Source organism: Odontesthes bonariensis, chromosome 15 (assembly GCF_027942865.1).
Source record: "Odontesthes bonariensis isolate fOdoBon6 chromosome 15, fOdoBon6.hap1, whole genome shotgun sequence".
In the NCBI taxonomy this organism is placed as follows: Eukaryota; Metazoa; Chordata; class Actinopteri; order Atheriniformes; family Atherinopsidae; genus Odontesthes; species Odontesthes bonariensis.
In genome coordinates, this window is record NC_134520.1 from 15,987,035 (window position 1) to 16,011,150 (window position 24,116).

The following is a 24,116-nucleotide window of genomic DNA, read 5'->3' on the forward strand; positions in this document are numbered from 1 at the left end:
GATCAACAGGAAAACGTAACCATGCACACACATTATCTGACTGTTTCTCTATGGATGAAATACATATGTTATTTACATGCTTGAAACATACGGAGGCAAGGGGACATGGCGAGTTTCTGAGGGGCGGAAACATTGTGGCAGCAAAAGTATATAACAGGTTAATAACATGAGAGACTCTTTAGACTCACCTAGAGTTTTTATTGGACAGTACTTAGCGAGGACTATCAGGACATTTTATTCAGTGAGGATCACACAAAGTGTGTTAAAGGTTCACTTGAACATATATAGTGGGTAGACCTACTTTACACAAAAAACTTAACACAAGAGTTTAATTCTGATCAAGTTCTTTGCAACATGTAAACACGCAACTTAACAGAACTCTTCACTGTAAGGAATCATGGCTGAATCTGTTATCAGTGATTTCACTCTTTGACAGTTGTGTTTTGCTTCCATCAGACAACTGACAATGTTTTTTATTTTTAATTGGTTTATTTTGAGCGTATTTTTTATTACAAACGTCATGATTGTGTTTGCATTATGTCAGCTATCCAGAAAATACATGTACACAGCTTCGAATTTCCCTAAAATCACAGCAATTCTTGATTTGTTCCTCACTGGTGGACCTAAAATCCAGTCTGGCTGTGCCTAGTCAAATTTGCCATCACCTACTATTGGTGTGACTAATTTCCACTTCAATTCCAAATGTCAGGCACACCCTTGCTCAAGGATTAACACGTTGTGTAAGAGTAAATCCAGCCCAATTCCCATGTAATAAGAATGCAGCATCCGTGGTCGCTGCAGTTATCGGCGTGTCTCCAACCAAACCCGCTCACACACTTAAAGCTACAGTACACTTTAATGTGCAATAAACACTTTATCATGGGTTTACAAGTTGCTAAAAATGGCCAGGTTAGGTTGACGTTTTACCACTTTTTAATTATCATGTGAGGTAATACGCTAATTTTGATGTTATGAATTACATTCGCTCACGTATATGGGGGAAATGATTTTTTTTTCATTAGCCTGGAAGGCTGATGTCAGAGCTGATGACTTCATGGGCTCAAGTTTTGCAGCATCCTAAAGGCTGCCCAGAGCCAGGGTGTGGAGAGGGAAAGAAACGCTCGAGTTGGCGAGTTTAGGAGAAGTAGACAACAAACATGCTGCAGACAGACAACGGGCGGTACAAAACGAGTGCAGTTAATGTGTTTTGATATTTCATGTTAGTTCATGATCATAATTAATGCTACAAGGGGAAAGGGTGAGGGAAACAGCGCCGCACAGGCTCCACAGCAGCAGCAGCAGCAGTAGGAGGGGTAAAAGAGGTAGCCTAGAGATCCCTCCACCCAACATGTCCCCCTCTCTTTCCCCTTCTGGCAGTGTGCCTCACTCACTCACTCACTCACTCCACTCCCTCTTCCACAATCTGCCTCTCTCAGTCTGAAGGGCTCCGGGTGCAGGTCCGGAGAATCACCACGGAATCTGGAAGCGAAGATGCGGGTTGTCGGGGCCGCAGGAGTCGGTGCACTGTGGGCGCTGCTGGTCGCTCTGGTGCCCGGCGGCGTGTCGGAGTTGGTGACGCTGGTGCAGGAGCAGGTCAAGCACGAGTCCCCCCTGCTGAAGCCAAAGGTTATGATCGCCATTCTGGCTCGAAACGCAGCGCACAGCCTGCCACACCACCTGGGCTGCATCGAGGGGCTGGAGTACCCGAAGGAGCGCATAGCGATCTGGTGAGAGCTACAGGGGTGCTGTGGTTGCACGTTGTTTGTGGGTTGGAGTTCACTTACTGTAGTGACATTAAAAAAAAAAACTTGCTTTTAGACGTAGTTTCAGAAGGCGACTTGCTATAAACGATGGTCTGTTGCCAAGCATGTTATGATGAAAAGCAGCGTGTGTCCGCCTTAATTACAGCAACACGCTGTCAGTGTTGGCTCGGACCTGTTGCTGCGTCTAACGATGCACTTACCTCGCGTGTCTCCCCGACATCCAAATTGCACACGCTGGGAGAAGATGAAAGAACTGTTGCACATGTTGGGGATAGGTTACCTTTAATCACGGTTCCCTCCGCCTGATTCAGCACAAACTTGCGGAAACGGGCCTTTAAAACAGCAGGGCTGGCAGGTATGGACGGGGTGGAGTGCAGGCGGGGGGTGGTCGGGTGTTAGGGGTCCTGGAGACTGTTTGCTTTCATACAAGACAGACCAGACAAAGAGGGACCCCGCAGGTGAAGGGATGAAAGGAGACATTGAGTTGGTCTGACAGCAACAGGACAGGGTGTGTGAGAGAGTTCTGGGAAGGCATGCGTAAAATGTGTGCGTGTATGTGCCCTTGTGTAGTCTGAAAGGAGGTTATGCTGGCTCATAGATCAGATAAAAGACACAACAGAGACACATAGATATGTGGCAACAAGCACAGTGATTATTAAAGTGTAGATTAAACCTTGAAAAAAGGATATGGCAGACACAACAGCAGCAGCACTGGTGGTGAATGTTTGCAGGAGTTATATTCCGGCTGGCAGCCTTTTGTTTGGTTTCTCACCCTTCCTTTGCCTAATGTCTCGCTCTTGTTTGCATGGGGTCTGTTTTTAATTCAGAGACCCTCACAGAATACACCCAAAGCACACACACGCTCAGTCATTAGAGAGACGCCACACAGAGGGGGCCTTCACTCTACAGCAAAGTGCCGAAGGGACTGGGCTTACTGGGCTTTGTGAGAGGTTTAACTGACAGAAGAAGGGCCCCATAGTTGTGAGTGGCCTCTCTTCGCTGTGCAGTCTGTGCAGAAAGAAAAAAATCTCAGCATGATTCTTGTATTTGGATGGAAGGTACCACTAAACTTATTATAAAAGACAAAAGGTCACTTAATTACACATACAGGGATGTTACGGATGTAGTTTTTTCTTGTTATCTCAGGAGTCATGGTGCAGTATTTTCACTGGCATGGCGCTACATTCTCCTGTGGTAAAGCATTCTGTTATTCTCATACCGAACAAATACATGTTGACACATGCCTATTCAGCTCATGGAAGATATAGATTTATGTGTGCGAATAAAGGGTTGTCAAAGAGGTCATTAAATAATCAGATAATAACAGTCAGTAAAGAGTACTGAGCCTGTAATATATGGTTCTACTCGGTTTATGTAAATAAAAACAGAAAGACTCCTACTTGTGAAACTGTGGAAATATTTCAAACCTTTTTAATGGTGTTTCTGACGTGTTTTTTTCTACTATGAAAAACCTAAATGTACTTTTTGTGGTTATATTGGTTTGGGGAATTACATGTTTTACAGAATATAACTCAAAGCAGCTCCTCTCTGTTGTCATCATCATTGTCGCTCACTATAAATGCCAAGCTGCCTTGTAAACGCTAGAGTGTAGTGCAGCTCCCCCTAAAGGCATTCCGTGGCATTTAATGGTGTGTTACAGAGGGCTAATGCACCGTAATAAGAAACATTAAATCTAAAACCTCAATGTGAGCCTGTGTCGGATCATCAGAAGTGTGACAGATGATGCTTTTCAGATTAGTACTTCAACATCTTAAAAAATCCATTTCCCTTTGACTTGGTACTTCCAGATTACCTCGACATTTCTTAAACTGGAATATTATTTAATCCACTTTAGATTTTATTTGATGGCACAGGTGGGCTAACATGGCCTGAGGGGTTTCATGGATGAGCAGCCCAGATAGTTCACTTCACTTTTCCACCTATTCTCATTTCAAAGGCGTATCAGCGGAGATAGAGCAGGAAGATGGGATGTTGAAAACGATACAGATGATTAAATAATATAATGGGGTTGTGACCAAAAAGGGAGAGACATTGGAAAGATGAAAGACAGAGCTCTACGTGCTTTTTACTCTCAGGCTCCTGTCCCGTCAGACATGTTGTTTACGGCACTGTTTTTTTGTGCTTTGCAGTGGATCTTTGTACATCACGTACATTTGAACATCATATCTATTAGGGGCTCAGACAAAGAGACACATGTAAAGAAAACATGGGGGAGAACTAAGAAGAGTGTTTCACAATTGCAGTCGACAATGCACGACTTGTTTCTTGAAAGCAACACATAAAGAAATAAAGGGTGACTTCTGCACGATATTGCACTGTACGGGATTTATAGTGACAACAACATACACGTTGCGCACAAATAAAAAGATTAAATGAAAGAAGATTAAATCAAATCAACAGGGCACAGTGATCTGGGGGAGTTTCGTCGGATCAAAGTTTTTAGGTGGAACGTGTTAACAGGATAACAAGACTATCCAGGTTAGCTCTTTCTTAAGCTCTGGTGTGTGCTGACAGATGGTCAGTGACTTCTTCCTGACTTTTAGAAGCTTCCCTCCTTGCAAGTGGTCTTACTGGGCAGTGACAGAACAACGAGAAAACCTCTCACTCTGCTGTTTGAAAATGAAAGAATGCAAGGAATTAGAGAAAGAGGGGGATGGACGGGTAGTGAGAAGGTGGTCAACAATGTTGGGGAAACTACCCAGAGGGTATAGCAGGTTGGTTAATCCAGATTCCCGGGCTTGTTCGACTAAGTCTGCCCTCTTTTTCACCTGCATTGACTTTCTCCAGTTTTTTTCTATCTGCATGCATCCACGGTAACATAGGCAAAAGAGACAATTCTTACTCTAATTTAGAGGGCTTATTTATCTGTGCTGTCTGGGGCTTATGGGAAATAGTGTAGAGGCAGGTAAAAACCTAAATACAGCTTTGTCTTGAAACTTCAGGCCCAATTAGGACGAAACACTCAACACATGCTTTGGCTGATCTGCGGAACGTTAACTCCTCGCTGAGCTTGTTACTGACTGCCTGCCGGCTGTGTCCATGTGGTAGGGGAGTGCTTTTTCCAGGTGCTGAGCTCGGGGTTGAGATGATTTGTTGACTTGTCATTAACTTAAACTGGAAAAAAAGAGCACTGACATCGCTGGCCCACGAGGACTTGCTTTCTCACTTTTATAACGTCATGTTGTCTCTTTACTCATTCATTATAAAACCACTCATCCCACATGCATGACTGTCTCTGAACAGACAGCAAGGTACGAGCATTTTGCTATGATTTTTGTTCGTATTTTAACCCAACAGTTCTTTCCCTATTGCATTTTATTGACCAAATGATGAGTGACAAAGCAGCTGGGGAACAAGTGGCTGTTATTATTTATCTTTTCCTTGAATAGAAAATAATGGGGATTTATCCGAGGCCCCTGGCATAAAATGACAGCATACATTGAGAATTTTCCAGAGTTGCTTTAAATACCAGCTTAAGTTGTCACTGACAGATGTGCAGTATATACAGTAGGTGCTGTCAGGTAAGGAGAGAAGTTTTAAGTGCTTGCCTCCTGGATCTACCATTACTAAACCCAAAGGGATGTGACATGACGTAACAGAACATAAAAATACATATTTTAAGTTATTTTGACAAGTGCACTAATGCAGTTATGCAGTTGTAAATTGACCACGACAAATTGCACTTGAATGCAAAGTAAAAGCCTGTCCGACTGCGTGATTTATGCTGACTGTACAGTCGTGCTTCGCAGTGGTCTGGTTTTGACAAAAAAAAGGCAGCCTTTAGTTTGGAAATGTTTTCCGACATCAGCAGCTCATGTGGCATCACCTCGAGACTCATTTCTTCTCTTTTTTTTTTTAGAGGAACGAAAGAGGCTCTCCACACCTTCAGTGAAGGAGGCGCTAAAGTGTGTGTGTGTGTGTGTGTGTGTGTACGTTTGTGTATGCAAGTATCTGTCCACTGAACACTGAGCGGTCAAACTGATATCAGCTTAATCAACAAACTTCCAATGAGAACTCTGACTGCAGAATTGTAGATGTGATCCCTGGATCCCTGCCACTGTTTCCAACTGGTATTCTAATTCATTCAACTTGGATTGTATAATCTTCATTGGACCAAAGACAGAAGGAGAAAGTGTTTGTGGCCTTGTCATGAAAGGGTTTGGGAGAGCGCTTGATCCAAGTGTACGGAATACATTATTAGGCTGTGTTGGGCTGTTTTGTGTTATCTGTTACCAACAGCATGGGCATTTGTGAACAATTAGTGGGAAATGTTTTTCATATGTATCAGCTTGTGTTAGATCACATAATTGGCATTCAATACTAAAAAGAGCTTGTTTAATTATCTATGATGATGGTCTATTTCAAGTATAGCTATGAATTTGCATGCTTCTTTGCACGCATACTGTGTGTTTTCAGATGCGAATGTTCTAGCACACATGTGCTCTGCTCTACTTTCCTGGCTCAGGCACTTTTTTCCATTTACTCTAAGCTATAGGATCCACAGTGAGTCAGAATTGTGTAGAGTAACAAACCGCAGTCATCTCTGACCTCCCAATCAGTTTCACCTGAGGAGCCGTATTCTGCTGTCACATGCAATCTGTGGGAAATTTTGAAGGTCTTTTAACATCTCAGATTTTTTTACACAAATTCCCGAAAGTCATGGGACATTTTCCAGATAAGCAGCTTAAACTGGAGCAGAGGACGATGCTTTTTGTCTTTGTTTCTTTTTTCTTGGCTGTAACTCTATGGGGGTCATATGCAGTTGATTTAAGTTTAGTCTCAGATTACTTAAGATTGAATATGATATGTTAAGGTAGGGTCTTGTGTCTCCTCTGTCAGAGCCAGCCTCCACCTATCAGAAGCGATCTCTTTTGTAAATGATTCCCAGTGTGAAATATGGACAAGAACTGATGCCTTGGCACTTCACCGTCTCAGACTGTGGGCTGTTTGTCTCAAAAGGTTGGAAGTTAAAGACCCAGCACTGCCAAGCTGCCCCTTACCCTAAACCCTAACCCTGCTTGCTCCTTGAGGGAATCCCTCAAGAAACAGTTAACCTTATCTGGTCCACAGGCACTGTTGCCTGGCTGACCCTGTGCCTGACCCCGGCTTCCTAACAAGCTGGGTAGTTGCAGGGCATCTGTTGGAGCAGGAACCTTCTCTCACACCTGACGATGAAGTGTTATCATTAGAAGATTAAGTGACTCAGGTGGCCAATCTCAAAACACATTGACTTAAGGGCCTAATCTTCACCAGCTTCCCACTCGACCAGCAAACTCTCTGTGAAGCTGAGGGGATGCAGCTGATGACTAACCGGCCAACAGACCAACCTGTGGCAAACATGTTTTCATGGGAAAGTCAAACGCGGTGAAAAAAAAAAAAGGACTTTTCCGATCCCCTTACTTTTTTTTTTTTTTTTTTTCAAGCCCCCTTATTTTCTCTCCCCTGAAGTGGAAATGGTGGTTCATGTATTTGGCTCCAGACTGTGAATTCTTGCTTAGATGCCCCATGTGTTCCCAGACACTTCCAGGATTATTGTCAGGTCTTGGCAGCTCAGATCAGCAAACACTGAATCGGAATGGCATCTTGGTATCTCATCAGTGCTCTCATCTGGAGAGAAGGGAGGCCTGGAAATGTAACCAGATTTGGCGAGGTGGAGTAACAGAGGCAAAAAAAAAAGAAAAGAAAGAGATCCTTTGCTGATCAGTCAGGTGAAATGTTTAAAGGGAACATTTTTACAAATAGTGGAGTATTCATCAGAGGGGACCGTTAATCTGTCTGAGTCAGTTTAATTGCCTAGCTCCCATGTTACCCTGTCCTTCTTTCCCACCTGTCCTTCTCTCTTTTCTAGACAGCCCTGTCTACTTTCATCTCTCCCTCCATCTTTTTCACTTACTTTCCATTTCTTCTCCATCTCTGTTGTTCTTACTTTTGCTTTCCTTGCCCTGTACCTTCACATCGAGTACAAGGTTTAGTGGGCTAATTCGATACCGTACCAATGAATGATGTGAAAATCAATACGGCAGGAGAATTTGATTCTTCCAGAACAAATATTGACAGCTTCTTTGCCACAAAATCACAAGCTCTCGTCTCCGCGTGCCCGCTTAAGATCAGCGACAGAAGTTAACTTTGAGCAACTTTTCCTCTTATAAAGACTGAAACTGTATTCTGTGATCATATAAATGTTAAAACAGTTTGCAGAAACCAGAGAGGAGAAAGTCCTGTCTGCATGTCTTATAGTACACCAGGGGGTTAAATGATTTGGACTGCAGCATCTCCATATTGTTTTGTTTCCCTAAAACTGGTATAAAACAGATGCAAATATCTGGTGAATAGTAACAAAAGTAGAGGTCGGAATGGCAAATAGCCATGTAACAAGGAGAGCAGTCTTCATATTCGGCCTTCTGAACGAATCAGTACTTGCTTTCCTCAATGTCAAAGCATGATGAATTTTGCGAGTCTTGTATATGAATGCTGAACATCACACTTCAGTGCAAGTCTACCAGCCTCGACCTCTTTTGTTGACCCTCAGGACTGTGAGGAATTTCAGCCAGGAGGTTCTGTCTCACCAAAGCCCTCCTCCCTCCTCCTCTTTTCCTTCCTTTCTCCCCTTCATCTCTCTACCCATCAACCCCCTCCTCTTTCTCCTTTGCCCTTTCAGGCCATCGAGAAGCCAACAGCCACGTCAGCCTCGAGACTATACGGCAAAGTCTGCTTGGAGACGCCCACACACCAGCATAGTTATTATGTTTTAAAGGCAGCCACGGTCAGGTCTGAAAGAGGCATTCTTGTCCCTTAATTACATGCAGCACACGGTCATTATTGGCGGTGATATTAGATAGTTTATTGAAACAACAGTCAGGTGACACTTGCCTGCGGGACCTTTTGCAACCTGTGTTTATGTAGAAGGGGCCACTTTCAGAGACGAGCCCTGCGTTTAAGGTCAGGTTATCTGACACGCTTTTCTGGAGAGGGTTATTATCAGAGGTGATGAAGAAGAGTGCCGGAGAGAGTGATGAAGAAAGGTGAGCAATCAGGTCCGGAGGGAGAGTGTGCAACGCATCAAATGTATTTAAAGTTTCTGCACTGCCGTCTGACCCAGACTTTAAACTAATGGCTACGGTTTGTGGCTTTATATACAGGAGTACGTATGTTAAACAGCTGTATACATTTTTTATTAGTCCTATTTGGATGGACTGTAGCCAATTAGCCACTACATCAAAAATGACCACCAAGAAAAGGCAATAACATCGATCACCTTCTTGTAATGAGAAGTTTAATTATTAGCTGGGTGGTAGGCCTTGAGCCCAGCGTCAATACCTCCCAGATTCTAATCCAACTGTCCATCCATGAGTTCTGCTGTAACAAGCCTAATCCACAGGACGCAGCCTATAAGGACACACAGGAACCGCCGCTTAGAGCTTTTTTTGGCGGCACCAAGACCTAGAGAACATTAAGCTGGTGGTTCTAAAGCGGTGGCTTGTTGATGTACAAATGTGTTACCTTTAAAGATGTTATACAGACATAACTATTTCGTAGCTGTGAGTTGGTGTAAGATGTGAATCTTGTGACACGGATACACACAGAGACCGATTCATGTAGGATACCGAGGGGAGAATAAATGCACATCTCTGGAGTGATACAGAGAGGGAGTGGTGGGGTGTGTAGGTAAGGGCTCAAGACTCATGTGTTGTCCAGATGCTGATCATAAATTCAGAGGAGCGAGCAAGCCTCGGTCCAAAGCTGCAGGCAACTGAATAATGAGGCTGCAGCTCACAGTAAACTTCAGAAAAGGATCGAGAGGCACAGCAAAGGCAAGAGGAAGATACATAGAGGTATTGGCAGATAAAGTGAGGGATTTTAGGCTAATAACACAGATTATTATATATTTATATCATGTATTATATATTTATATCAAAGGATTTGAAAAGAGCTGCAGAGTCTCCTCAACTCAACTCTGGAGTCCCAGAAAAGAGCAGTTCAGCTGCTGGTTGGTAGCAGCTGGTCTTGCCTGAAGGAAGAGGAAATGAAGGAGAAGAAGCACATACCAGAAGTTGCCTGCAGAAGAAGAATGAATATGTTAAAATGCAATGAGATGGAAGAGAGGATGATCCTTAAAAGTGAAAGAGAGTAGAAAAGGAGGTCCGTTACAGTACAGGCAGTTGTATGTGTTGTGTGTCGTCCTCATTAAGCATTTGGAGACAAATAAACAAAAGCTGTTCTTTGTTACGCCCTATTTGTTTCACATGTGCGCATACACTGCCTCTGTGGATGCATCACTTAGTTTCACATATCCAGAAATGAGAGGGCTCACTAAAATATGAAGGTCGCAATGGAAAATCACATAGTGTACACAATTCTTGGTACAAGACAACCAATTTCTTTATGTTTTGCTTCCAAGGAACCAGTCTTTCTTGTAATCCTTTAATCCTTCAGGCTTCCTAAAGGTGTTTGGGTGTTTTTCTTAGGCTTTTGATCTGCTTTTTTGTCTCATTTACTGTCCAGTTCTTGTACCTGACTATTTTTTTGTTTGCCACTCAATGCTGATCTATGAAACATTCAAGCGTAAAACTTAGCAAATAAGCTATTTAGAACTGTATCTTTTGGCACTTTAATACTAGCAGCCTATCACAGAGACAAATATTTTTTTCACATTTCTATAGTTGCATCTATGAAAATAACCAAGATAACCCAGTATGACAGGCATAGCATTTTCTATGCCTGTCATTTTCTCACCAGCAATGTGATTTCCAAATAACTATTAGCCGAAACCTTGCAATATCTCAGCATGGTTTGCCGTGCATCCTTGACAATATTGAGGAAACTGGACTAGTGGGAAGACAACATAAGAAGTGGCAGGACTAAAATCTGTCTACAGCAAATGAGGGGACCTGACACACATCCTGAGAGATGCATCTGGACCTTCAGCTGATCCATCTACTGTTCACTGAAGCCTCATCAGAAATGGTCTGCATGGAAGTGTGGCCATCAAGAAGCCATTCTTAAGTAAGGGAAACAGGGAGAAAAGGCTAGTCAAGTCACACAAGAACTAGACTGAGAGTCAGTGGCAACGCGTATTATGGAGGGATGAATCCTCCCCAGAGCACGGATTTCGCCATTATTGAAGCAGTGTGGGATCATCTTGACAGAGAACTAAACAAAAACCAGCCTACACCCAAAAAAGAGCTGTTGAATGTCCTTCAAGAAGACTGGAGAACTATTTCTGAAGACTGCTAAAAGAAATGACAAGAAAGCCTGTCTTAAGGGTTCAGGCTGTGTTGAAGAGTAAAGGTGCTCATATGAAATACTGACTTTCAAACCAATTACAATTAGAACCAATACAAACTCAACATATATTGTATTTACATTTATGTTTGTACATATTTCAATAAACCACAACACCTGTTTCCCATTTCCCTGGCAATATATAAAGAAATGAGGGGTGGCTCAAGACTTTTTGCAGAGTAGTGTATCAACCCCAAAGAAGTGGTGATGGTGCAAAACGTATCTCAATTCATATTTGTAGCTCCAAAAGCTGTTTAGCAGAGGCCTGCGGAATGAATGCTGTAAACTCTGTTTACTGACATAAGAGATCCCAAAGTTTTGAAACAATTCTACCAGCAGATGCAAATAAAAATTTGCTTTAACCTTCAACCGAGTGATTACCTGGACACAAGGAGAGCATGTCCCGCCAAGAGGAGCCTGTAAAAGTAAGAAAGTACTCTACAAAGCCAGAGCCATTATTAATGCATTTTGAGGGGATTTTAATGAGCTTTGTGATGAGATCAGTTATGCTGTCAACATCACATATGTTCATTTTGTACTTACAAGTGACTTAAAACCACACAAACACCTGATTCTTTTTTTTTTACCTCCTCTTTCTCTACTCATCCTTGCTGCCTGCTACAACCTCTTACACACACACATACACACACACACACACACACACACACACACACACACACACACACACACACACACACACACACACACACACACACACTCTCTGTAATGTACTGTATGTTCCCATACCATCTATTTTCTCTGAAGTTCCCACATGTTAAATCTGTGCCTGGAGCCGAGTCTGTCATTCATGGACGGCATGTCGGAGCACATTTATTTCCTCCAGCAATTAGCAGTTGAAGAAAAACGTAGCCGTGTGTGTGTGTGCACATCTACTCATTACCAGCCAGTCAGGTGTTTCAGAGTGTTCCTAGCCTGTGATTTTAAAAGCAGCTTGTTGTGGAGGACTGCTTTTTTCCTTTTGTGCGGTTATGAACTCATACGAACATATGTGCGCATGCTGTATGCAGTTTTTCTTCTGACACACCGAGCCCTTTACATACTCATTTAGAATTTTAAACTAGCACTCATGAAGCTCATAAATAACAGGTCACTGTGCTGTAAAAAACATTCCACGGACAAGAAAATGATCATCCTCATGCCTGGTCACACATCTGCTTGTACAGGCATACACACAAACTATTAGAATTATTGACCATGTGGTTTGTGGTCCCTCTCCAGCTGTTTATGTTGGATAAAGAATTCATATGTCTGACTGAGAAGGATTTGAATTCCAAACACAAGAGACAGATCTCTGGTGAATTCTTCAATGTGTGTCATGTGTATGGCCGTATATTTGTCTGTTTATCACATGGAAAACAGGTGTTGTTTGTGTTATTACTGAACATTTGAAGAGGTGGTGCTTTGTTTGTTTTGTTCATGCATTTGGCAGAGACGCTTTTGTTTGCAAGTGTGCGTGTGACTTTCTATCTCTGTCCATCTAGTCTAAAACTGGTGTGATTTTGGAGACAGTACAGAAAGGAATATTACAGCAAGCAGTGGAAAACTCCGACACACTCAATTCGTGTGTGTATGTTTGCATGCACACACTCCAGCGCAGGCTTTTGCCCCACATCCTGTTGACATTTCTTCCTTAAATTCATTTTTAAATGCAACGGGAGGAAAGGACAGGTGATATTTATTTTCGTGATACTCCCAAACGTGAGCTGATAAAGTGCAAAGTGTTTCCATTTTTAATTCGACTCGCATAAATTTATCGCCTGCACTCGCGCACGCACTCTTAAAGCACGCATACAGTGGCCACAGTGTCTTTTCTGAGTCAGCTATGTTAGCTGAGGTGAAGTCTCAGCAAAGAAACAGACGCAGGGTACAAACCACAGGGGTGACAAACGAGCCGCCACACCTATGCGAACTTAAGTTCTTCATTTCTTTTTTTATGAATCAGATTTTGTGTTTGTATAAATTGGTGCTTGGTCAATTTACCAAGGCTTACATTTATATTCAAATTAAGTGCAAGGTCATTTCATTCTTTTCTTAGTTTTTGTTTTTTCTACCGAGGCTTTGTGGACATCTTTAAAGAAGACCATTCCCACCACTGAATCAGACACAATGTTGATTATACTGTCTCTAAAATAATGACTAAGTGCCACATAATTATGACTCAGTATCTTATTATTAAATGGGCTAATATAACCTGGAGGAACGTTAGAATAACCAAAATGCAAGCATTTCACACTCTCACACTCTCGCTCCACTATCTTCATAAACGGGGTCTATTTTTGCCAGAACAACTTGTGCCTAAGAGATGAAATTAGTGAAAAAGTAGTGCCGATGACATTAATGAGCTGCACTGTTGTGAACAACTGGGAGGCCTGTGGGAGATGGGCTTGTTTCAGCATTCGCAGCATCCACCCATCCAACATTCACAAGAGTTGCAAACATTATTATTTCAATAAACAAAATTAGGTCAGCAAAACTCCATCTGGTTGCCATTAGCGGGATCAGATATAGCTGCTCAAATTGGACGTTTTTGCACATGACAGAGAGAGATTCATGATTCACGCAGTACTTACTTAAATCCACATGTCATGTGCCATTTGAACCAGAAGACACACAATAGATTCAAGAAGATTCAAGTCTCCCTTGGTGTCAAGAGCTCGGTTATATCTACTACTTATGTGCCCAAAAATAGCTCGTCCATGTGAACTCATTATAGGAGGGCAACTTATATGAGAGGCTTTGATTTATAATTATGACTTAGTGTCTCATAATTATGTGACACTAAGTCAAAATTATGAGATAGCGTCTATGATTTACAGCCCCCCCCCCCAAACAGTGCCAGAAATTGTCTTCCATAAATCTCTTGCAACTGACATCCTTGTCAACGATTAGAAAGCAGCTTCCATTTTGTTAAGGAGGGTTACATTGAGCCTGCACCTGTCTGATTAGTTTTTAACCAGAGCGCCTTCCAAAAACATCAGTGAGCATCCTGGCTTCTCAGACTCTGTCTGCGCTTCAGCAGTGCAGATGATTATGCGTCGCGGAGGCTTTGCAACACTGAGGCTGCCTGTTGTAACATCAGACAGTTTACAGACAAAATATTTTCTTCCCTGACATATTCTGTACATGTCCTGACTAACACTGTCACAGCCTCTTTGCTGTTAAACCAAGCTCAGCCCTCTACATTTTGCTGCATTCTCCTTCACTTCCTGGTGTTTAATTCTGCTGACAGTCCTGGCTTGGAGTGTTGGTACTCAAGTGTGGTACTCAGATGCGCCCAAACAGGCTGTTCCGTACATACTTGAATTAAAACTGTGGCTGTTCAGTGCAATGACAGCCTGTGATGTCTGTGTTGGTGTTACAGGGCAGCGACAGACCACAATGTGGACAACACCACTGCCATGTTAAGAGAATGGCTGAAAAGAGCCCAGCAGATCTATCACTACGTGGAGTGGAGACCACTGGAGGAGCCAAGGTGAGTTCTTAATACTGACATGTATTCCAAGTGAGTGTGTTCTTGTTTTATTTCCTTGTAATAATGCTGAAGTCCAGTTTCTCTAAGTGACCACATTTTTCTTCATCAGGTCCTACACAGACGAGTGGGGTCCAAAGCACTGGCCTCCTTCCAGATTCAACCATTTAATGAAGCTGAGACAGGCAGCACTGAAGGCTGCTCGGGAACGATGGGCCGACTACATACTGGTAACCCATTTGATTAAAGATTAAAGTTCAAAAGTAATATAGATCCAGATCATCTCATAATTAAATGAGGTTTTACAGCAGCAGCGTGGACTCTGCAGGGAAGACTTGGCCCCTCCTGATTGGGCATATTAAATCTTGGTTTGATGGCTCTTGGTTCTTGAGTTTGTTGAAGCTAATGGTGTTGTTAACTCACAATGCTCCCTGCTTTAATGTAAAATCTGTGTTCCTTTGTGATTCCTGCGCTTATAGCTTGCTTCCCTTTAGTTTGTAGACAGTGACAACTTGTTGACCAACCCTCAAGTGCTGAACCTGATGATGGCCGAGAACTTAACCTTGGTGGCTCCCATGTTAGAGTCTCGCTCCCTCTACTCCAACTTCTGGTGTGGCATCACCCCACAGGTGCGGTTTGGACTTAAATCCATCCATCTGTCCATCCACTCACTCAGATTTATTATCACAGCCTGGTGTTCTTTATCTCCCTCCCCCCCTGCCAGGGCTACTATAAGCGAACCCCAGACTACCAGCCAATCAGAGAGTGGAAGAGGCTCGGCTGTTACCCTGTTCCCATGGTGCACAGCACCTTCCTATTGGACCTGCGTCGTGAGTCCAGCAGGGATCTGGCTTTCTACCCGCCTCACCCTGACTACAGCTGGGCATTTGATGACATCATGGTGTTTGCCTTCTCAGCACGCCAAACAGGTCAGTTTGAATCCATCAGTCGTCGGTTGCATTTTCTTTCATCATGCGTATCAGTGTATTCTCATCAATGCATGTGTATCGCAGCTTAACATGGAGGGTTTTTTGATGATTCTATGCCCACTTAAGGTAGTGTAGTAAGAGCACAGATACATTTTAACTGAGCGTGCGAGTGTTTTTAAGTTACTGTGCTCATTGCTCATTCGTGTGCTTGATGAGAGCAATTACTTAACGGGGAACAAACAAGGCCATTAAGCTTTCCCGTCAGTGAGCACATGGCACAGCAAAAAGTAAATAAACACATAAAAACCTTCATATAAACATGAACAGATGGAAACTCAAAGACACTCGCAGTATCGCTGAATTTCTTCAATCTCACAAATTAGTTTCAGCACCTCCAAGAGTGCATAAAAGCACATATAACTTTGCAGACTTTAAGACAAACTGTTTACAGCAATAGTGTTCTTTTGCAACACCTGAGCACCCTGTGGGCGCGACACCTGTTGACCCCCTTTGACCACTGAACGGTTTGCCCCTGCATCCACCCTATCGCCTCATCTTCAGCCAATTGTCCTCACAACGGCGAAGCCTGTTTGTCACACTTTTCGTGTCACAGGGTCAAGAAACTAGCTGTGTTTCCATCGATTATGTTTTATGTGCTTTCAAAGTTTTGCATTAGAGGTTTATATGAATGGACAAAAATTGGAAAATCTTTCCCGAAAGGGCTGTTTTGCTTATCAAATTTCAACAACTCTCGTGACTTTTCGCACAAACATCCCCAGTCCTGCCCCACAATAGGGAGATCTTTCTCCCTCTACTCGCCTCTACTCTGCCCCATTAACGTCTACAGCTGTGTTGCATGTGCTCTGCTTGCACATGCACAGTATTGTCCCGTATTGGTGCGTTAGGAGACTGTGGTCCACGCAGGGAAGGACATTTTGCTGCTTCTGACTCAGTTTCTGGGTGAAGATCTCAAACTTAAACATTTAACTTTGAGTTATTCAAATGGTGATTTTTGTCAGATGGCTCTGTGGTTGTGAATTTAGGGTTTTTAATCAGGTGCAGAGCATCTTGAGCGACTTGAAATCCTTTAATGTTCACAGCGGGTTAACACAGCTGCTTCTCAGTCACAATTTCAGACTCGTTTCAACATATATCTAAAGAAACAGAAAAATAATTGAATTGATTGCTGCTTTATTAGATATTTACAGTGTGTCCAGTTTGAAAATAAAAAAGAAAACCTCCTTTAAATTTTTCTTGTGTGTAACCAAAGTGACTGTTTTCTGTTGACTGTTTCTTTCACTAACCAGTCTTATTACTGGTCAGCCATCTGTCTCACCGTGTCACACCCTGTTCATTGCTGCCAAATGCAGGCTTGCTTCTATCACCCCTGACAGCACTCCAGACCCTTCGTTTGCAAACCAAGCACTAGAACCCTGCCACATTTGCATTCTCCATTTTGTGCCATTTCACAAGTTTGCTTCCAGTTTTCTTGATATTTATATGAAAACATGGCAGACTGCATTGTAAAAGCTGCATTTTTACAAAAATGTTGACAGGCTACTGATTTAAATCAAAGGTAACGCAGAAATTAATTACATCAATTTGAGTATATTACCAGTTTGTCCTGATCTCCAGAAATTATGATTAATTAGTGCCATTGTCTCGTACAACAAAATTATATATATATATATATATATATATATATATATATATATATAAAAATATATATGTGTGTGTGTGTGTGTGTATGATCCTACATTGATCTGATATCTGAATATATTCTCCATTATTTTGTCCAGTATTTGAGACAACCTAGTTGTCTTAGTTTATTTGGCTTTTTACATTTATTTTCTCTGATCGCTTAAGGGTTTATTTTGTTGTGAACGTTTTTGTTTATTCTAACATAGCAAGTTAGGTTTAGAGTGACAATCCTGCACATGTTAGAAGAGGTGCAAGCATGCAGCAGTGTTCGGATTTCCATGTTTATCTGAAATGTTTGGTTTAAGAGGTTATATTTACAGAATGTCGTGTGTGTGTGTGTGTGTGTGTGTGTTAGGTGTGCAGATGTATGTGTGTAACAGAGAACACTACGGTTTCCTGCCTGTCCCTCTGAAGGCACAACAAAACTTGGACGATGAAAGAGAGAGTTTCATACACACCATCACTGAAGCTTTGAGTGAGTATACACACACGCAAACACACCGTCACACACTACCCACATGGTGGGACTTGATCACTTCACCTCTCAGGCTTGTTTCTTCTCCCTCTTGACCTCTATGACCCTCTATGATTGCATCATGTCAACCCTCCTCTGCTCCTTTTAGTCCCCCCCCCCCCCAACTCAGTGTCCTCCTTCATCGCTCCCCTCTCTGCTCAGAGTTTAACCACTTATTTCATGGGAAATTAGCCATTTTCTAATCCAGTCTTTGTTTTTTTTAACCCTTCATCTCCTTCGTCTTTCTCCCAACAGTTGACCACGACATTGAGCCCTCTGAGCATGTGTACCCTCCACCCTCCCAGCCAAGCAAGATAGACTTTGATGAAGTGAGTTATGAAAGTGTTGGCTCTGATTTCTGAAACAAGAACTCAACAACTTCTGTATATTTACACTTTCATCAGCAAGAACCACTTCCTGTTTTTTTTATCCCAGTTTCCTTTTTTTTTCTTTGTTCTTCCATTGGCTTCACCCTCTCCTCATACGTCAAATCTAGCTGACCCTCCCCTGCCGCTTTTTTAAATTTATTATTTTTTTTTTGTACCTTTCCTGGAACGGCATTTAAAGATGCAGAATCAGGTTTTGAGAGTCTATAAAAATAGTTTCCCAGAAATGTTTAATTTCTCTCCGTTGGAATGTTTAGGTTTACCTGGTTAACCTGAAACGCCGGCTGGACAGAAGAACCAAGATGTTGAAAACAATGACCTCTCTGGGCCTTCATGCCACGCTGGTGGAAGCAGTCGATGGGAAGTAGGTCACAAACACACAGCCTTGCATGCTTATTATGAACCAACATAATAAAGTATGTTGGTTCTAAAGTAGTGCTAAAGTAAATCTGTGAATATTATCTGCATGCACGACAGCTTTTTTTCCTAGCACAACCTGAGCTCCCAACTTGTCCTCCCAACTTGTATTGACATTAAATTGACATTAAGCATTCTCTCTGAACAGAGATTTAGAATTTGTCACAAAATGCTTGATTTATTGTCTGCCAATATCTCTTTGCTGTCATTTGATGCGAATCTGTTTTCAAAGATGACTAACAAAGCTGGATAATATGTGTGTAGATACATGTCCTCTCCTCATCATTCCTCATTTCTTTCACTCGCTCCTCTATCAGGGCTCTGAATACGTCCCAGCTGCAGGCGCTGGGGATTGAGATGTTGCCGGACTACAAGGACCCGTACTCTGGTCGCGTCCTCACCAGAGGAGAGATCGGCTGTTTCCTTAGCCATCACTCTATATGGACAAAGGTGAAAGCAGGGAGATATGATGGATTAAGTCTGCAAGAAATATCGTGTAATTAACAGGTTGAAGTTGCTTTTACCGGAACAGTGAATTCATTACAACTCAACACTTGCTATTCTGCAGCTGATTCTGATATTTAAATCCTGAAGCTGACATCACCTGTTCCTCCAGTCATTGACTTTGGACACTTTAACTCATTTGCTTCGGACAGCATTTTTTAAGGTCAGGTTTTAGGTCACCAATAAAACTCGGTAACATGCCAAATGATCACATTTTTGAGTAAAAGACGGAGAAATAAAACAGTGAAGACATGCAGCACAATTTTCATTAACAAGAGTTCAAATATATGATATTTTGAAGGTTAATGTAGCAGCAAACAGCTGTTGCCTTATGATTATATACAGATGAGTCTAGTCGCGTCCTTACGTGTTAAGTGACAAATCGTGGCAAAAACATCTGAATGTGCTTTTTTGAGGAACACAGATTGTACAAGGGGAAGAAAGAGATTGATAGCTGCTGGAGTGGCCCTTTAAGACCACAGACAGTGACCAATGGTTATTGTGGCAAAACCAAAGCTGTTCCACTTTGATTTTAACTCGAGTGTTTTTGTTCTTTGACCACTAGGTGATCGAACAAGGTCTCCAGAAGGTTCTGGTTTTAGAAGATGACGTTAGGTTTGAGCCCAGGTTTAAACGAAGGCTTCAGGCCATCATGGACGACATAGAACAAGCCCAGCTGGCCTGGGATCTCATGTAAGAAGTCACCATTCTTTTCCTGAATATTCAGATTATTGTTGTTCTGTGTCTGGATTTGTTTCTTTTTTTTTTCATGTGAATATGTTTACCTGTAATAATAGGAGGCCATATTGTGTGCATTGTGTCTATTTTCACTTTTAGCTACGTGGGGCGGAAGCGCATGCAGGTGCAGCAGCCAGAACAATCGGTGGAGGGTGTGAACAACTTGGTGGAGGCCGACTATTCTTACTGGACGCTCGCCTACGCACTTTCGCAACAAGGGGCCAGAAAGTTACTGGATGCTCAGCCTTTAAAGAAGATGCTGCCTGTCGACGAATTCCTGCCCATCATGTTTGGCAAACACCCCAAGTCAGTCTTTACTTCAGCTTTGAACTAAAACGAGCGAGAAAATGAAATGCCATGCACACGCTATACAAAGCAATAGGATTCTATTTCAAGCATGTTATGTAGAAAGCCACGATGCTAAAATGAGCCGGATGATGTTCACAAACACCTTCTCAGACAGTCTGGTTTATTAACAGACTGGCAAATGTTTGCTGAAGACCACAGATTGGTGGCTGCAGGTGCGCTGCCCTCTTGAATACATCAGATGATCTCCATACAAAACAAAAATGAGGGTGCAAATGCCAAATTTAAAGTGCATGTCATCCATGGCTTCTGCCTTTCCTGAAAAAAAAAGAAAAAATGGAAAACTCAGAACCCAGGACTCAAAAGCAATAAACCAATGCAGAACTACTGAAGGATCTGCAGTACAGTAATTATCTATACATAGAGACGAACACGCATGTTCGTATTCATTTTGTGACTTTTTGGACTGTTGGACGGCGAGCAGCTTTCTGGTGTGTGCTCTGGTGGTAAACCACAGCCTCTGTCTTGCTCGGCTCCTCGTAATGTTCATTATAAGTCTCTGCTTACTTTCCTTCGATAGCTTCTCGTGTTCCTCCTTCTTTCCTTTTCCCTCCAGCACCACCTACCGCTTCTTCTTCCCTCACATACAGAGCACGGATTGTTCTCGGGTCTCACTGGGTTCCGTGCCTCACACAGGACACATAATGCCCAAATTTCTTATTATTTTTCTTCCTTTCAGTGGGTATGCAGTCGTTACCCGCTCTCCTCCGTCGCCCCCACCACCTTCAAATCCTCAGCCCCCCCCTCCTATCCCTTTTCCTGGCTCCCCTGCCTGTCATCATGCTTGTCATGTGCTTTTTAACTCTTTATACGTTCTCACTCTTCCCTGCAGAAAGTTACTTTTCTCCTTCACCGTGTCACCCACTTCTCCTCCCCCTTCCTCCTCTCGCTTTGAGGAATTTAGACCAGCATGGCTCTTCCTGCTGGTCGGAGAAGGGGGACAGGATTCCCATTGATAGAGGTCTGAGCGTGGGGGTGGGTTTGAGATGAACACTGTGCATGTGTGTGTGTGTGTGTGTGTGTGTGTGTGTGCGCGGGAGGGGGTACTTTATAAATACATGGAGATGTGTGTCCAGTGTGCAGTGTCTAGATTACTAAAAACACAGTGTGTATTCAGCATTAAGAAAAGGTGAGTGTGTTCAAAAGCCAGAGAAAAGAGTAGGTAGAAATGTGGAGAGGTCTGTGAATGTTGCTGAAGTAAAAGTGTGCATTACTGCATCTGTAGTAACTATTATATATTTATTCACCTCCAATGACAATAGGGCACACTAATCTAAGGTACTAAGGTAAATGAGTACTTGCTGTTGTAATCAAATTGCACTTAGTATCTCTTTAATATCTCTTTTGTTGGTCTTGCCCTCCCCATCCCTCCCTGTCCTCCCCAGCGTTCAGTACATGACTCATTTTGAGCCGCGGGACCTGAAGGCCTTCTCTGTGGAGCCACTGCTCATCTATCCCACCCACTACACCGGAGAGCCGGGCTATATCAGTGACACTGAGACCTCCACCATTTGGGACGACGAAGCCGTGGCCACAGACTGGGACCGGCAGCACGCCCGCAAAACAGCCCAGCAGGGTCGCATCAGGCCCGTGGCGCAGAACAGCGTCAGCGGAGATTCGCCGCCGCCCGCAGCTCGAGCGTCACGCGATGAACTCTGAAACAGAGACGCGAGACTCAGGGAAAAGGGACGAGTTGACTTTGTGCGCACAGTGTTGTGAGCACACACACTTGAACAGACACTTGAACAATGAGCTGACATTCCATATATGCATTCACACACACATTCACAGGCGGATGAAAGCGGGAATGAGATGTCCATATAATCTGCTGCCTGAGGAGGGGACACCAAGGAGAGAACAAAGAGGAAGGAGAGGAGAATCTGGGACGAGGGCCAGCAAACCTTTAACAAAAGCTTTATTTATTCCCTGTGTGCCTCCTCTGGGCATGTGGACACAGTTACGGCCTGAAACTTAACACGTGGAAGATGGCTGACATCATTTTAAGGATGTGAAAGAAACTAAAAACAGTCTCATCTGAATTCATTTTTGAAATTGTTGAAAAGGATTATTGTTATTTAAACAGATGTGTTTTTAACAGAAAGCTGAAGAATAAAAGAATATTCCTATTCTTTCATGAAACTGTGCATCAACACCCCCCCCCCCCCCCCCCCCTGCATTTAAGTGTTTTTGAGTGCGAGGGCACATATGCATGTACTTAAGAGAACTGAAGAAATCCTCAAGGAGAGAGGCTGACATATCTTACCCAAGGGTGTCACTTCTTTAAATGATGTCATGAAAACATACACAAACAAGCACACAGAAAAAATTAAAGTGCAGCCCTTTCTTGCCAAGCAGCAGGCCAGTAACAGATATCCCAAATTTGTGTTATTGCGAATCTTTTACAGCAGGCTGGTCCTGCTAGTTAACATTTCAGACAGTCAAACAGTACATGTAGCCATTAGGATGAGTGATACGCAATTTACAACCCGATGCTTTTACAATTTATGTGTTCGAAATTTTGGAAAAAAAACTTTTGGATTCTTCTCATCCTCAACACAGACTTTTCTTTGTTCGGTTGTGCTGCTGCTGGATTGAACCAATAAAACAACTTCTCTACTTCTGCGTTTTCACTCACTCTGCGGCACAAAGTGACGCCGATGTTATCTGTCTTTTTGCAGTAATTCGGGTTATTATTGTAGGACCGACATGGTGGAGATGTTTGGAGATGGAAGCAAATGAAAAGTTCCTTTAGCCGGATTCAAGTTCATTAAAACAGAACAGAAAACGAAACTGCTATTTCCACCTTTCAAAAAACGCTTTCATTAAGTAATGTATATTATTGTTTGGTCAATTGAGTCGCAAGCATAAATTTCCCCCAAGTGTTCCCATGACCTCCCGATGTCTCCTTGAATGGTAGTCAGGCTCTTCCTCCTGAATATAAGGCTCGTGGCTTTACACAAACGGTGGTAAAAGATGAAAGAAGCTGCAGCCTCCCAGTAAATGTGGGGATTTTTAACAGTGATCATGTGAAGGACATTGCACTCCTGTGGTGTCTTGGCTCCTGCTGGTCACTGGCTGAGTGAAATTCTGCTCGCAGTTTTATGCTTCCTGTCTGCTTTGGGAACTGACAGAGTGCAGCATGGAGGCAGAATGTTACAGGCAAGCAGGGACTGGGGTACAGGGGGAGGTTATACGACAATGTAAGCAAAAATGAATGAAAAGGACAAATTTGATTGATTTTGATTATAATGTCTTGCTAGATGAAAAAAAAAATACTTATCCCACTATTGTGAAGTATTTGATCATCATGTTTGGTAGTGTTTTTAATCCTAAGTGAGGCATTACTAACCTGGCCTCACGTAATATGACTGTCATGTCTCAAAGTGAATTTTTGTCACAAACTCTCCCGTTGAAGGTATTTTCCTCAATATGCAGCTTTCAGGGCTGTTAATTAGGAAAACTGTGCTGCCGTCTGCTGGTCACAACTGAAGATGCCATTGAATTTTACACCGCTTTACGAGGCTTGTTACTTCTTATATAATAATATGCTATAGAGTATATTACGATAAACTGCTGGCCAGTTGAAATAAATGAGCTTCAAAAGTTAAATTTCTCTCCGGCATCTTGCTGGTGAACACTTCACAACTTCTTTCTGTTGTATCGATGCTGCTCGCTTTTCCTCAGTTTGGGACTTAATCTACCGCAGTATTAAATACTGCATCAGTTTGACAGGGCAAGCCTGTTAGCGTCTCCACAGTGGACTCATTTCTCCACCTCATCCTCCACTTTTTCCACTTCCCCACCTCTACTAATCCTCTATGGAGAACTCCTGCACCTCTGGTAGGAGAGCAGCTGCAATATGAAATACAGATTTAATTAGTTTAAACTTAATAGGCTAACAAACATCCCTTATGCGTATATCACCCTTTAAGATTGTGCATGTAGTGCTGCATTGAGATTAGATATTACTATAGAGCACCTTTGACTTTATTGATGTGCTGGCCT

At 42.7% G+C, this 24,116-nt stretch overlaps 1 protein-coding gene across 1 annotated transcript; it reads left to right on the forward strand.

Moving 5' to 3' along the window:
- The first annotated feature begins 1,297 nt into the window (after positions 1-1,297).
- colgalt2b (collagen beta(1-O)galactosyltransferase 2b) lies at positions 1,298-22,710 on the forward strand. Its single transcript, XM_075485190.1, has 12 exons — positions 1,298-1,727; positions 14,449-14,559; positions 14,669-14,786; positions 15,051-15,185; positions 15,281-15,485; positions 17,542-17,661; positions 17,956-18,029; positions 18,344-18,450; positions 18,821-18,953; positions 19,573-19,700; positions 19,845-20,051; positions 21,497-22,710. Exons 1-12 carry the CDS (start codon positions 1,492-1,494, stop codon positions 21,768-21,770), a joined length of 1,848 nt encoding a protein of 615 aa, XP_075341305.1. The 5' UTR covers positions 1,298-1,491; the 3' UTR covers positions 21,771-22,710.
- The last annotated feature ends 1,406 nt before the right edge of the window (positions 22,711-24,116 follow it).